Here is a 15,656-nt window from a genome sequence, read left to right on the forward strand (position 1 = left end):
GGATTTGCGCGTATCTTCTACATGGTCTTCTTGTTAATAATATGGAAAATACATTTTCAATCAACTTTAATATTGTGTCATTATGTACTCCATTGTTACTAGCTACCATCCTCTCATGGATGTTCTCGTTGGCAACTGCACAAACGTACAATAAATCCAACGATTCAACAAAAAGTTCAGTTTTCAAGTCGACACATCGGTGTTCTTCCTCGTTTGAGAGTCAAACATCAAAGTTGGATTTGCTTCCTTGAATGATGTTTAAGGTACCTTTCTCCCATTAAAAATCTTAGCATCGGATGCCTGGATGAAGATAAAATGGAAGCTGTCCTTCTGAACAAGTATTTGGCATCCATCTATAGAAACAGAACAAAGAAGTCTATTAGCACATTGACCAATTTATTTGATTGGCCGGCGTACAATACAAGCAAGCATTAACGGTTCACTTCAATCTTGACACGAGCTCACTGCTTCCCATACATGCCATACATTTTACCTACCTTATTGAGCTGTCGACTTGTTCAAATATCAGGTTAGGGAAAGAATGGACAGAAGTAACACCTTCGACAATCGTGCCACCTCATCCATAAACACAATGGAGGCACATCTTGTTCAAATGGTAGGATTCATTGAGAAACAGCTATTCATGATTCTGACCTTATTCATATTCCCTAGGTGCTATGCATATGAACAATGTCTTCTGCACTTCTAACACATATGGCCTTGATTTATTCATTTGAGCATTCAACATAAGGACATAATTATTTTCGCTACAAAACAACAGCCCCGCAATCCTAAACTGGGAAAAAATATTCGGTGTTTTTTCTCAAGAAAATGGTTGGTTCATGCCAGTGCAGCCCTCAGGTTCTTGGCTAACTCTTCGAGCTTCTTCAATCCTTCTTCAGGAGAAGCAGCTTCCCCCAATAGCCTAACCATCGCACTACCGACGATAACACCATCTGCACCCCATCCTGCGATCTGAATTATACAACAATGGATCGACCAGGGTGTCAGACCAGCAACGAGTAGTATTAATCCCAGATACTGTACTTAGCAGGAATAGTGCAAATTATGATTTACCTGCTTCACATGCTCAGGAGTCGACACACCAAAGCCAACTGCCACGGGTTTCTCTGTGACCTATGAAAAGCAACACATGGTATTAGCATTGTGACCTTTGGACACTACTTAGGTACTAATACTACTTCTCCAAGTAGCATTAAAAGATGCAATTGCAAACCTTCTTGATATCCTGAAGAAGAGATTCCACCTTGCTGCTTACATTCGCACGTGTACCAGTAACTCCAACAGTGCTTACCTGAATAGCATAGAGGTTAGAACCGAAACATCATGCATCCAATTGTCTATTATCAAACATATTAAAAGAGTTCCAGTAATGGTAAAGTTCAAAGTACAGGGTGAATCCCAATTAGCTATCATGCAAAATCCGCATAGTAAAGTAAAGGAAAAGCAGTCAGGTGCATGTCTTTTCAAACTATAGCTTCTTTTGCCATTACATATCTCAGTTGGTCACTCGGTCTGAGCATGTTAGCACAGCTACCACCAGGAAGTCTTCTTGGTGACAGAGGCTAAATATCCAAATGTTTCACATTGGTTTGTAAGCTCTGGTTTTCAAACAGTACTAAGTAAAACCTTCTTTCAGGAAAGTTTGGCAGAGCAGCTACATGTGTTTTCTAGGTTTATGCGGTCAACTTGAAATGGCATAGGCTGTTCATTGCAGACTCTGTGTGTAATAGGTCTATTGTACACAGTACACAGTTGTTCTTCTTAAACCTTTATCTACTAATTTAACTAGCCTAAGGTGCAAATTATTGATTAGGGATCAGAGGAATGCAGAATGAGAAAAGATATTTTAACAGCTACAGAGTTTGAGACACTCACAAGATAAATAAATCCTTCTGAAACCTCTGCAATTTTCTCCATTCTTTCATTTGGTGTGGTTGGTGTTGTCAGTAGAACCTGAAAAACACTCATAAAAAGTAGATCCTATCAAACAGCTGGCATTACAAACAATGTTACCTCAAACTGCATAGATGCATATTTTGTTTACCAATGAGCTCATCTGTTACTGTTCTAAGAAAACTATCACTACTGAGTAGATATAGCTTCTCATTTACTTGCAGTTGCAGCAAAACAATAGTTATATGTTATAATTTTGTACCAGGAGTTAAATAACTATCTAATAAGACCTCTTAAAAAAAACAGAGTTCAGCAGGAACTCTTGATCCTCTTTGCCCCAAAAAATGTCCAGGACAACAGGTGTAAAAATGTAACATGTTAAAGTGTACATCATATTATGAGAAGGGTCCTACCAGCTCTAGGTTGTTCTTGGCAGCCTCACTCCTCAAAACATCTGTCTCTTCCAGAGGAACATCAGGGACCACAAGGCCTGCACAGTAGTAATACATAAGTAACTTGATTATCACACTGGAAAAAGAATTTCTGTGAAGCTAATCCAAATCCTATACAATATCAGCTGTGAAGATTTAACTGTGCTGTTACATAAAAAACATTACCATGTACACCAGCTTCCTTAACAATAGCCATGAAGTTTGGGATTCCGCGCTTCAGAATTGGGTTATAATATGTGAAAAGTGCCAGGGGGCAGGACAGCTCAGGTATCACCTCCTTAACCATGGAGATGACATCCTCAAAAGTGGTGCCTTTTGCTAGCGCACGTGTTGCAGAGGCCTAAAATGGTGCAACCAAAAGTCAATAACTCATAAGCAGAGGCATACGAGCACAACAGGAAATAAGAGCACATATAGCAGGGGCACTCTGTGACTTACCTGAATAACTGGGCCATCAGCCAATGGATCAGAGTAAGGCACACCCAATTCAATCACGTCTGAACCACACGCATCAAGGATCTTGAGCGCCTTTGCTGTGGTGGCCAAGTCAGGGTCACCAGCAGTGATGAAGGGAACAAGGGCAGTCTGGAGATTTTCAGATATTAGTGAACTTAAACTAGACAATATAGATGAAAGAAATTGAAGTTTGGAACTCAAATGCTGATCTTCAATGATACATCTCACCTAATCTCAGCAACTTGAGTATAGTTGTGCTCTGAAATGTAAATCTTACGACGCAAACATATGGATTTTGTCTCTAGCGGCAAAATGTGTGACTGTCATGCGGCGCCCCACACGTCATCGGCGCATTCAGGGGATCCCCGGAAAAATGCAATTGCATACTAGGAATTTACCCAACCAAACCTAACACTGATCACTTGGAGGAACTGAATCTTATATGCATCCTACACACCAGCAATATTTTACTCCCCACAATCCGCATCATTATGCGCCAGAATACAAGACTACCATGGCCAAGGCAGAAATGGACAGGCCTGGTTCATCCACGGCTCACATCACCCGAACCATGACCGATCTGGACGACCTCGACACGAATTCACCTCCCAAATAAAAAATGTGAGTAAAAACAGTACGACGCAGTCGTAACCACAGTCAGTCAACGCCTAGAATCCGCGACGCATCCTATGCCAACCAACCGGATCGTACTCGTGCTACCTGCCCGCAAGATCAGACGCACCCAGAGCCACCCAATGGACCCAGAGCAACAAATCGCACGTCTTTTTTTCTAAGAAAAAAAAAAGAAGAGAGAAGGATTTGTCGTGTAGGGTGATGATTCGGGCGCTCTCACCTTCCCCTGCTCCTTGAGGCCGGCGAAGGTGCCGGAGATGCTGCGCTTGTCCTCCGCCACGGCGGCCGCCGCAGGCGCGGCCGCCGCCGCCGTCCTTACGGCGACCACGGGCGCGGCGCCCCGGAACGAGACCCTCCCCGGAGCCGCCGCGGCGCCCCTCCTGGGCCCCGCGGCGGCGAACGACGCCGACCCGGCGGTGGAGGCGGCGGCCTTGAGCGCGAACGCCATGGCTGAGTGAGGAGGATGCGGGGTTGGTGGTGGCGGCGGTGGTGGCTCCGCTCTGCCTAGCTGGCTGCCTCACGTGCACCACGCGCCCACGCCGAGCTCGTGGGGGATAGGGGTGGGGGAGGGAGAGAGCGTGAGGTGGTGACCTGGTGGCGTTGCCCATTTAACGACGGGGAAGGCCCGGCGGGGGGGGGGGGTTGGTGGGCCGAGATGGACGCGACGAACGGGCGCCTGTGGGCCCACGCATGTGTCAGTGGCAGTGAGGAGGCGTCTGACTCTCCACGGCGTTTTCCGCTTAGATTTTCGTATTTTAAATAAACATATGGGATCGCGAATCTCCATGCCCAGCACGTGCGCGGCGTAATTGTGAGCGTCGGACTCTCATGCATGTGAGGATATCCGAAATTGAATCGACGGATCTTGAGGTGGATAAAAGATAAAAGTCACTGCAGACATTTAACGTGCCATTAAAAAAAAAACAGTGCTACTCCCTCACTTAAAAAACAAATTAGTCAATAATATTCAACTTGGCATATACCCGTGTGCATGCAGCAGCCAATTAACGTTAATAAATATAAACAATAAATGTTATTATACCTCTTGTTAATGTATCGTAAAATTTACTTGCTTTTGGGACGGAGGAAGTACATCCATTTAGAGTTTAGGATTTGAAATCGAATCGATAAATTTTAACCTACAATAAGTTTGCATGGTGATCGAACTTTACCATTTCAGACCACGCCAAGTTTACGTGTGATGCCTCTACACATTTCATATATAAAAAACTATATCTGCTAGTAATTCTCTTCTCTTTACTCGATAAAAAATGTATTATGTATGTTGATTCTCTGTCATCAAGAAACACCAACGCTACTGGCCACCTACCAAAAACGTCTACCAGGTTGCAAGCTAGGAGTGGTACACATTTTTTGTTGTGAAGTAAAAGACTAAAAGCTCGTTTAGCGTGCGCTAAATCAGCGTTGGAAAAAGAAAAACACAAAAGCTGTTGGGTTGGGTAGTTCGATTTGAAGAACGGCACCGGGACCAGCACGCGCGGCGACGCCGGTCCTTGCCCTCCGCCGAGGAGAGGAAACAGCAGGGAAGGACGGGCACCCGAACGCCGTCCGCCCGTCGACCGGGCCGGGCACCATTCAAAGCCCAACAACGATCAAACGTTTTATAAAAAAAAAGGAAAACAAAAACAATCGAACGTAGTAATTCCTACGTCGATTTTAACTTTTTTTAATATATAAATATTATTATGCATCTAGATATTGATATATCTAAGTGTATAATAAGATTTATGAATCTAATAAAACTAAAACGATCTATAATTTGGAATGGAGGGGTAGCAGCGAGCCAGTGGTCGAGAGGAAAACGACATATTCTTTTTTTTAGAAAAAAAAAAGGAAAAACGACCGTGACAAGTGCCCAAAACGTAGGACACGCGAGGCGTCAGCCTGGAAAATGACGGGCAGCGCCAGGACGTCCGGGCGGTCGGATCAGCACGCTGTACGCAGGCTGTTTCATTCGCGCTCTCCGCAGCTCTGCCTCTGTTTGCTTTTGGACGGGAGAGGAGAAAGGAAGGAGGCTTTCTTTCTTCGCTAACCCGGTCGGTCATCACAGGATTCTTTCTTTACTTTTCTCTCCTTTTTGAATTTTTTTTCTCTATTGAAGCGGTCATCACTAATCGGCTTTCGACGCCTGGTGATGGTCAGCTAGCAACGCAGGCAAGTCCCTCTCCGAGACTCCGAGTGGATATCCTGTGCTCCGGCTGGCGCGACGGTTGGATCCGCCCGTTCCTGGCGTGAACGGCGGCGATGCTCCGCTGCAGCCAAGCACGCAAATCGCAGTCGCATGAGACAGTTGGCGGTGTACAAAATTCATGGAGCGAATATGTATTGAGATTTGTGTTTGGTATGCCATGGATGAAATGAAACTGAGAATGCCAGTGACTTTTCCTTCCACCGCCCTTGATTTGATTTTAGTACGAGAGAAATCTAAGGCCCTGTTTGAAGATAGGGATAAAAGTTTAGTTCCTATCGTATCGAATATCGAATATCGAATGTTTAGATACTAATTAGAACTATTAAATATATAGATTAATTATAAAAATTAATTCCATAAATGAAGGCTAATGCGCGAGACAAATAAGCCTAATTAGTCCATAATTTGACCATGTGTTACTATAGTAAATATATGCTTATCATGGATTAATTAGGCTTAATAGATTCGTCTCGTGAATTAGCCACGGCTTATGCAATTAGTTTTATAATTAGTTCACATTTAGCCATTCTAATTGGTATACAAACATCCGATGTGACCCAAACTAAAAATTAGTTCATGGATCCAAACACCCTCTAAGACCATTCTCAGTGGAGAGTTTCACTACGCTATTTCCAAGAGTGCCACATCATCTCTAAAGATTTATATTGATGAATGAAACAACCCCTCACAACGAACAAGTTCATTTCCGATTTCATAGGTTAGGCATAACATTTAATTGTTGCACGATGTTGAGATCAAATATGCCATATGAATATGTAACCACTTGTAATTATACCTAAATTAAGTACTAGCACACTAATCATATGGGATCGACAAAATTTATGGAGATGAAACAAATTGTTCTTAATGGAGGTTTCATTCTAGTTTCTCAGTCTAGGTACTTGTGTACACAAGATTTCATCCTCATGAAACCCAACTCCTCTCTCCCCTTATAAATTTCATGCCATGTTATTGTTTTTACCTACGTGTCATCTCATTTGATGAGATTGAAACTCTCGTGAAACTTGCAATAAGAATAAGAATGGTCTAAGTAACTTGGCTATTTTTTTTGCAAAACTCGCAGCCTCTTTAGTGAATTGTCTTGACATCTCTTTTTTTTTAAAAAAAAAATGCTCAGCTTGACTTATGTATAAGGAAGGGAAAATTGTAGATACCACCCCGTACGTCACTCTTGTTTCGAGATTCTAAGTTTCTACTCCCCCATAAATATATAAAATTTAGAAAAAGCTAATTAGTTTATTTTTAAACTAACTTATCTTAAATCTTAAATATCATATATTTATAGACAGAGGTAGTAACTTGTAAGGCAACTTTCTTAGACCTACTCTCATATCTTTCTATGCAAAAAACCACCTACCATACATATGTTAAGTCAATTCATACTTTTTTGCCAATAAGGAGCTGTTAATATAGTCTTTATCAAAGTTTTATAAAAAAGTACAAACCAACATTTTTAGAGCTTCTACCAAAAGAATCACGGATGAAAATCTTAAGTTTTTTGCGCTTCTATCTAAAAAATTGTCTCCACGCCAACACGATGAATAACCATAATCCAAGACCAGTACAAACTTGAATCAGCTAATCTCAACTTGTAGTGCCTCCTCGCACCTAAGCATCATCAAGTTCGTGTGTGTGTGTGTAGGAAGATGGATTTTCACAATGGAGTGGATCAAGCGGTGCTCATTTGCAAAGACATTTTATAGCGTGGTATCTCAAAATTTAGATATATATGGGTTGGTTTTTGCAAAAAAAAAATTCTGTAGGGATGGAGTCCACAATAAGTTTTTGTTTTTTTAAGGAATGAAGCCCAGCCGCATATTCTGTCTGCATCCCGAGCAGCTGGGCCCTACCAACGGCCCACGGCCCATAACCCCTCGCCTTCTCCCCTCTACTAAAGAAACGCCAAACCTCCCCTCCCCTCCTCCCTACGCCTTCAGTCCTTCACACTTCCCCAGCAAAGGAGAGCCGACCGCATTCCCCCCTTGTCTCTCTTGTCGCGAGCCACCGGAAGCTTCGGCCCCTGACGCGTGGGGCCCCTCCCTCCCTCCCCCCTCCCCGTCGCCGGCCATGGCGGGCCAGCCGCCGCCTCCTCCGCCGCCGGGGGGCGCCGAGGACGACTTCCTCGAGCACTTCTTTGCCTTCCCCTCCGCGGCCCCCGCCGGCGCCGGCGGGGGGCACGGGCACGCGGGCGCTGCAGCCGGCCTCCACGGTGGGGACCACCCCTTCCCCCTCGCCCTCAGCCTCGACGCCGCCGCCGAGGCCTCAGCAGGCGCCGCCAAGCAGGTGAGCTCCTCCCCCCCCACGCCGCGCGAGTGGCCCCCCTTCGGCTGGCCCCTGTTGTTTCACTAGTCGAAGTGCACTGACCGACTGACTCCTGAGTCCTGACCGAGGGTGCGCGTGCTCTTTGCAGGACCGGGACCCCGTGCAGCTCGCCGGCCTCTTCCCGCCGGTGTTCGGCGGCGGCGGCGTGCAGCAGCCGCACCTCCGCGGCCCGCCGCCTCCCCAGGTAGCACCCGCACGCCCAATTTTGCGTCCCATCTGAATGCTATGTTCCGTTTCCTTTACTTTGGGGAGTTTTGGAGGCTGCTGCTGATTCTTGTCAGTTACTTGCAGATGTTCCACGCGCAGCCGAAGCCGGGTGAGGGAGCCATGGCGCCGCAGCCACCGGCACCGCGGCCCAAGGTGCGGGCACGGCGGGGGCAGGCGACCGATCCCCACAGCATCGCTGAGAGGGTAATAGCTGTTAAATTATCCAGCTAAACTAAAAACCGTTGCAATTTAGGCTGCTATGTCATCATCTTGGTGCAAACGTTAGCGAAATTTGTGGCTGATCTGGCCAGTAGTGACCACGAGATTTCGGGCGCCGTTTTCTGTTATAAAGAAGGTCACTTGCTCACAAGATTGCCTTGGGTTAAAGCTAGATTATAGCGGATGTTGCGGTGCAAGTAATTGGATGTGTTTAAGGAAAAGGTTGCTTTCATATCTAAGCTGTTGGGTGGCTGTTGTGGTGGCGGCATATGGCGTGCTGTTTAAGCATCATGAGCTACTTGCCGCGTAACCATGATGTTGCATTGTGTTGGAAGTCACCACCTTTTGGACAGTTCATACATCAAACGGGAAACTTGTTTTGTAGTGAGGGTGCTATGATTACCAGAGAGGTATCTAATGATTGTGTTTCAAGGTGTAAACCACATGGTACTGAGGTCATGCATTACAATAGCCATTAAGAATGGAATGGCTGGCTGGTTGCCCACATCTTTTTTTATCCTTCCTTTCTATTTATACTATTTTTTTCCTGAATTCTCATAGGGTTCTTAGCAGTTCTTTCTTTAACCTCCATCTGCTTTGGTGCAGCTAAGGAGAGAGAGAATAGCAGAAAGGATGAGGGCATTGCAGGAATTGGTCCCCAACACAAACAAGGTAATAATTCATGCCATATTTCCGGATCTCATTATAAGCATGCCAGGACTTGCGTGTTTGACATGCCTAGCATGGAATTTTCAGCAAGTGGTCCAGGCTTATGATGACCTGACAGCAGGGTTTCTCATAGTGCGTCTAGTTCTTTTTGTCTTATGAACATGATTATTTGCAGAGGTGATAATTATTGTTCCCTCATAAGTACATAATTGTGTTCACCAACAGTATTTTGCATGTCGCTTGAAATAACATGAATCCACGCTTGGTTCAGTTGAATAGTTATGTGAATTTTATGAACGAGAAACGTTACCGTATCAACTGGATATTGAGCTTCGAGCTGTAACTCCAAAAAGTTGAACAGTAAGCTTGATGTATTGCTTCAAACTCTGCAGACAGATAGGGCAGCCATGCTAGATGAGATCCTTGATTATGTGAAGTTTCTTAGGCTTCAAGTAAAGGTATGCTTTTTTTAAATGTAGTGTTGTCTTTAACATCATAAACAACATTAAACATCCAATGTCTTTTATCTATCTAATATGGGAAACTGTTCTAAATTTGCAGGTTTTGAGTATGAGCAGACTGGGTGGTGCTGGTGCAGTTGCGCAGCTGGTTGCTGATATTCCACTCTCAGTTAAGGTAACACTCGGAAAAATATAGGGTTTTATGCTAGTAGCTCATTATGAAATTATTTTGATTAAAATGGTTGCTAATTTTCACAAATTATTCAACCCCTTTTGCATATATAGAACAGAACAGAGATATAACTGTTTGTATTTAGGTTAGTTGCCACAGATTATTTGCATGTATGCATTCTTGGCTTTTATGATTCAGCAACGACCACACCTATTGCTGTTTGTTGGTAAAGAATATTCTATGTTTACTACTGAGTTGACTGGTCATGGTTATATTTTCTACATCTATCAAGGAAATGCCAATTTTGTTTTATTGGTAGAGCTTATGTGGCTAGGCCTGCTTTTACTGTGGGCTGACCTTTCTTCAGCAACCAATCTTGAAAACATATGGTTTGTCAATTTTGTACTTTCATAGCATGGCTGCACTGATAATGGTGAATGATAATATAACACAGCCATGATGCTTTCTTGATTAACAGACTCATGGTAGTTTTCTTTTGTGTCTTCGTTCATGAGTTGCACCATATCTTTTACACTGTAAACTGAATCTTGCTTGAACTACTAGGGTGAGGCAAGTGACAGTGGGAGCACACAGCACATATGGGAGAAGTGGTCAACTGATGGCACAGAGAAGCAGGTAGCAAAGCTGATGGAAGAAGACATCGGGGCAGCGATGCAGTTCCTCCAGTCCAAAGCGCTATGCATGATGCCGATTTCGCTTGCAATGGCAATCTACGACACTCAAAACCCCCAGGATGGCCACTCGTTGAAGCCTGAACCCAATACATCTTCGTAGTATAGTAACATCAACTTTAGCGTGCATTCACCCCTAATACTATTAGGCATCGATATATCCAAAGTGTATGATATACCGAGCGTTTCAATGTGCTAACCGTGAAGTAGGAAAGGACCTAAAAGATCATCCCCTCTCGAATCAGTTAAATTGGTATATGATGTAGCCTCCCCTTTCCCTATTTTGTTCAAAGCAGCTTTGATTGCAAGGTATGGTAAGCAATATTCTACTCAGGCTCATACATCTTTCAATGTGCCTATGAGTGCAAGTGATGGGTAGAGCTACCAAAGAGTCTAGCCTGCTCTCATGCTGTTTCCTTTTGGGTCTGTAGTGCACTAGCCAAACACTTTGTGGTAGGGCTGGTCACCCTTTTGGTAGTGGATGTTTGGACTGATGAAAAGGGGCTGCTGATGTATGTGCGTAAGTCTGAGCAAATGGTTGACGAAATTTGAAAGAATGTTGAGATGGAAGGTGACGTCGGTGTCAAATGGTGGCGTGATATCCTGTCAATTTTTCCAGTGTGTGGATGGAGGTCTCGGTCAATGGAGGCTGAGCGTGCGATGATCGGCTTGCTAGTGGGAGCGTGCTCCTCCTGGGCTTCACTTTTCTGTCTACAAGTCGCCGTCTTGATAAGAACTGTCTGTTAAAGTTTTAGCCCCTTTTTGTGCTACTGGTTCATACCTGAAGCTATATATATTCCTCTAGGCTGACTTAACATGTGTTCAGGATTCATGCTGCCACCTTTTATCTTAGGGTGTGGGTAACAGCTGTTGTCGCACTGTTCATTGCCGTCGATGGCAGGTTTTCCTTCCAAGTTTCCGTCATGAGTCTGCTAATCTGATTGTCACCAGCCCTGGATGTTTGACGCTTGTGTGAAGTTTACCTGTTGTTGACGTGCTGTTGACAGCAAGTAGTTGAAACTTGAAAGGTGGTGTTCATAGCTGGTGCTCTGGTGCAGACTTGGAGTACTTTTGCCTGGATGGAATCCACTACTGGAAGGATCATAGGCAGGTGATAAAGGGGCATTTTTTTTAAACGAAATCAAGATAAAGTCAAGTCAATTTTATATGCTGAATCCTTTTTTGTGAATACATTGGCACTTGCTTTACAAAAAAGTGCTAATTGTTTGGCACAATTATTTGTACTAGTTGGATTACCATTGTTACATGTACTGACTGTCATGAGATAATGTTTCCATGGAATGCAAAAATGCTGGTGCTTTCTATGTACCTTGCAAGAATATTATCTGCATCTGCCGTTGTAAACTTCTTTTGAATCCTGTTTGAGAAAGATAACACTGTTGCACTCATCCGGTTCCAGCTAGTGCGGTTGGTGGTTGGTCGAAATGTTCAATTCATCATTGGCCTGGCTGTTGTTGTTATTGTTTGTTAATAGCATCTCTTTATGTTCCTTCTTATTTGTGGCTTCTTTTGGCAATTGGCATGCATGCTCAACATTATAACAATGTGAAGACATGTACAAAGGTTGCACATCAGCCGTATAATAAAATAGCCAAATCAGTTAAATTCTAGTTGGAGAGAACGAAAAGAGGTCACCTCTTGGCCAAAATGTTCTTATTCTTTGGTTACCTTGCCTTGCGTTTTTGCCTTACCTTGCCTTGCCTTGATCACAGCAAACTTGCCTGTCTTTGATGTAACTTAGTGTAGCACCAAACATATGTTTGGTTTTCAGCTTAAAAACTAAGCCTATCTAATAACATCTTGCCACAACACAAATATATGGCGCATGCGACCTAGACTTCATCACAATTAGTTACAGGTGTTCAACAGTGACCATAATTCAGTCCATATATTTTTGTGCAGCCTCTGCTGCCAGGGGTTCAATTGCATTTCGAATCCTAGCATAATCTTGAGTGTCCATATGGCAGCAGAAGCCTTTGAAGATCAAAGTCGTCTCCATGATAGGCACGAAGCCTTACAAAAATGGCGGCGACTGGTCCGTAAGCAGACATGCTTGCGGCTATTTTGATTGTTTCCCGCATCTTAGGTAGATGCTTGTTTACCTCTCCCAGGTTGTTAATACGAGCCAACAGATCTTCATAATGACCTATATATCTTTATCGTGTTCTCGGTGTCTTTGAGAATGGATAGACAATCAGTTAGCATCTCAGGGGTGGATCCTTGGATCTTGGCAAAAAGATCATTGTAGGTCTTCAACTCTATCACCAGCTTGTTCTTCACATTGATGGCTTTTCTGAGCTGTTTATTTAGCTTTCTGGAATTCCATTTTGCTGCTTTTAATTAATCTGACGACAGGGCCAATCCGGTCCTCTACAACTAGAGTACAGAGGAATACAAAAGGTACTGTAAAGAAAACATTCACTTCGCTAAAATATGGGAACTTACGAGGCAAAGGTTTGAACTTTGAACTTTATACCTGTATTTCTCTGTTGGACGTCTATATATGTTCTTTTTTCTCAGCCATAGGGTTATTATGCCCAAACTGGTCAGGTCCCTATCCTTCTCGGTCGTCTCAGATTTCAGGACCCCATGTTCTCGAAGCTGTTCTCTCTGAGAAGCCACAGTCTCTTGAGATTGCTTGGTTTCACTCTGCGTCTCTCAGTCTGCTCTTTGAGCCTCTCTTCAAGAATTCTGACCCTTTCGCAAGCTGCAGTTTTCTCTGATGTCGTGTTGTCCAACTCTCTGTGGTTTAGATTAATATTAAAGCAAGGTTAACAACATTAAGCAAATAATTAGTAAGGGAACAAGAATGCTTACTCTTTTATTCTGGCAACATCTTCATAAACCTGACTTTGGCTTATGTAAGCCTCAATACGCTGCAATAGACTTTTGTGAATTCTGGTAGACATGAAAGTTGTGTAAATGATTAGAAAAAACAGATATACTATCGAAATTGACATAACTGATGCAGGATGGGCACAAAGCAGAGTCATTGACATTGAGACATTGCTTCCTCATGATGTCTTCTCAGCCTCACTTGATGTAGCTGGCTTTGCGGATGGCGTTGCTGTCATCTTTGTGCTGACAGATGAGGGGCTTTTCACTATTGATCTCGAGTCCTACCGGATCACAAAGGTGTGCAAAGACGGTTCATGCTCTGGCAATTTCCACACTCCAGGTAAAGAGACTCTCGCATCCTGTCTCTCTTTCCTCTCTTTCCTTAACATGTGCAGATTTTGCTTATTTGTGGTTTTTTTCTAATATTTTAGTTGGCAACATGAAATCTAGGATTGTGGCATGTGTACTCAAGCACATTGAATTCATATCACAGTTACATTATTGAAAACTATGATACTTTTATGTGAGAATTTTCCTATGAGCTCCTCATTAAATTGATGAACACACATAGGATTTTTTTTGTTATTGTCACATCCTGAATTTTTTGGATTTCAGGATGTGATTAAAAAGAATAATAAAATAATAATTTTCTCATAATTTTAAATTTTTTCCAACATTTATTTTTCTTGACAGGAAATGTAGTATCGGAAAAACAATTGGTTATTTTTCTAAATTAAATAGTGTTGTTCTGTGTGTGTTGCATTCATGTCAATGCATCTTGGTGTTTATTGAGTGCAAATGTTTTAAAATGTATTTAGACGACGACCAGGTTCTTCTGAGAATTTTCTAGCTTTTTTTGGATTCATTCTCAATTTTCTAGAGCTAAATCTATTTATTAGAAGGCTTTAGAACCCTTTTCATGAGCTTCAAGTGTTTTATTTGGACTCCTCGTATCCCAAACTATCTCTAGGATTCTTCTTGGTATTTTTGGGATTTTCTAGATATTTTTCGTGCTTTAAAAACGATATCTAGAATTATCTTGATTTTGTTTTGCACTGGAAATTTTATTTCGTAAAATGATAAACCCTAAATCCTTATCGGGCCGGATCCAAGCAAACCTGACCCAACCTGTCAGACCCTAACCCTACCCAGCTCTCCCTCTTTTCCTTCGTTGCAGGTGGACCCCACCTCTCCTTTGGGCCGAGCCTACAAGGCTCGGTTCAGGCCCAACTGAACCCATCTGCCCTGCAGCTCTCTCCTGAGCTGCACAGGCAGGCAGCGCCACCGCCACGCCAGTTGCGGCCACCCGCGCCGTATAAAGAGGGGCGCCCCGTGCGCCTGCGACCCCCTGTTGCAACCGTCTCGTCCCTATGTAATCACACCCCGGTAGTATGATAAGTGCCTACTTTTGCACAGCATGGTTGGTCTAAAGTTCTTCTGAACTTTTACGTGACTTGTGCTAAAAGTGTACAACCTCTGTAGATTGTAAAACTGATATATCAGTTGTGCTCATGGTCAAGAGCGGTTTGGACCCTCACATAATTAATAAACTTGAAGATGGACTTCAATCGTTATTCTGGTTATTTCTTGTGGCCTTGCTAAGTACCAACCATAAGTGTACTCACCCTTGCTAACTACTGCTCAGAAGAAGATGTTGCTATGAGGTTTGCTGAAGACGATGCTGAGTGCTAGGTATACGCGACCCTCAATCGATTGTGTGTGAAGTCTGGAGCCTTCGTTTCCAGGATTAAGTTGTATATCTCTAATAGACTCGTAAGTCATTATTTATATTCCTTTATGTGATACTGTTACCATTATTCACTGATGATATCACTATATGTATGAAACTTGATCCTGACATATATATAGGTCGCACTTGGTTTTGTTTTAAAACCGGGTGTGACAATTATCTTACACATCTATCTTGAGAAGTTATCTAGATTCATTGGTAGAAAACTTGGCATTAGTCCCGGTTGGTAGGTCTCAAATCTCTCTAAAAACCATTCGGGTAAATTTTCCGAGATGGGGGGGTCTTTAGTCTCGATTCGTATTACCAATTGGACTAAAAAGTTTCAAAAAAACAAAAAAAATGCACTGTACCCGCCCGCTTGCCGGCCGGCCGGCCGCCCGCGCGCCGCCCCGACACCGCTCCGCTCTGGCTCGGCCCCGGTGGAGGGGCGTCGACCTCCGGTCCGCCCCATGCCGGAGCTCCACCCCGGCCTCCGCTCCGCTCCGACCTTCGCCCCGACCCCCGGTCCCAGCCTTCGCTCCGCCGCTTTGCCTCGCGACGCTGCTTTGCTCCGCCGCGCCACCCTCGCCCGCCCGCCCGCGCACGCCGTGCCTACCCACCCTCCCTCTGCTCCC

General features: G+C 43.8%; 2 protein-coding genes across 2 annotated transcripts; one reads left to right on the forward strand and one right to left on the reverse strand.

The window, feature by feature from the left end:
- Nucleotides 1-559: 559 nt before the first annotated feature.
- LOC101772614 (tryptophan synthase alpha chain) lies at nucleotides 560-4,042 on the reverse strand. Its single transcript, XM_004955604.4, has 8 exons — nucleotides 3,679-4,042; nucleotides 2,808-2,954; nucleotides 2,535-2,709; nucleotides 2,331-2,407; nucleotides 1,900-1,977; nucleotides 1,238-1,315; nucleotides 1,078-1,137; nucleotides 560-975 (listed from the first exon to the last, which is right to left on the reverse strand). The coding sequence occupies exons 1-8, from the start codon at nucleotides 3,904-3,906 to the stop codon at nucleotides 841-843; spliced, it is 978 nt and encodes a 325-aa protein (XP_004955661.1). The 5' UTR covers nucleotides 3,907-4,042; the 3' UTR covers nucleotides 560-840.
- A 3,567-nt stretch (nucleotides 4,043-7,609) lies between these two features.
- On the forward strand, nucleotides 7,610-11,008 carry LOC101773019 (transcription factor UNE12). The gene is made up of 7 exons (XM_004955605.3): nucleotides 7,610-7,974; nucleotides 8,102-8,197; nucleotides 8,305-8,424; nucleotides 9,046-9,111; nucleotides 9,501-9,566; nucleotides 9,670-9,744; nucleotides 10,306-11,008. The coding sequence occupies exons 1-7, from the start codon at nucleotides 7,759-7,761 to the stop codon at nucleotides 10,534-10,536; spliced, it is 870 nt and encodes a 289-aa protein (XP_004955662.1). The 5' UTR covers nucleotides 7,610-7,758; the 3' UTR covers nucleotides 10,537-11,008.
- Nucleotides 11,009-15,656: the final 4,648 nt, after the last annotated feature.

Source organism: Setaria italica, chromosome II (assembly GCF_000263155.2).
Source record: "Setaria italica strain Yugu1 chromosome II, Setaria_italica_v2.0, whole genome shotgun sequence".
Lineage (NCBI taxonomy): Eukaryota > Viridiplantae > Streptophyta > Magnoliopsida > Poales > Poaceae > Setaria > Setaria italica.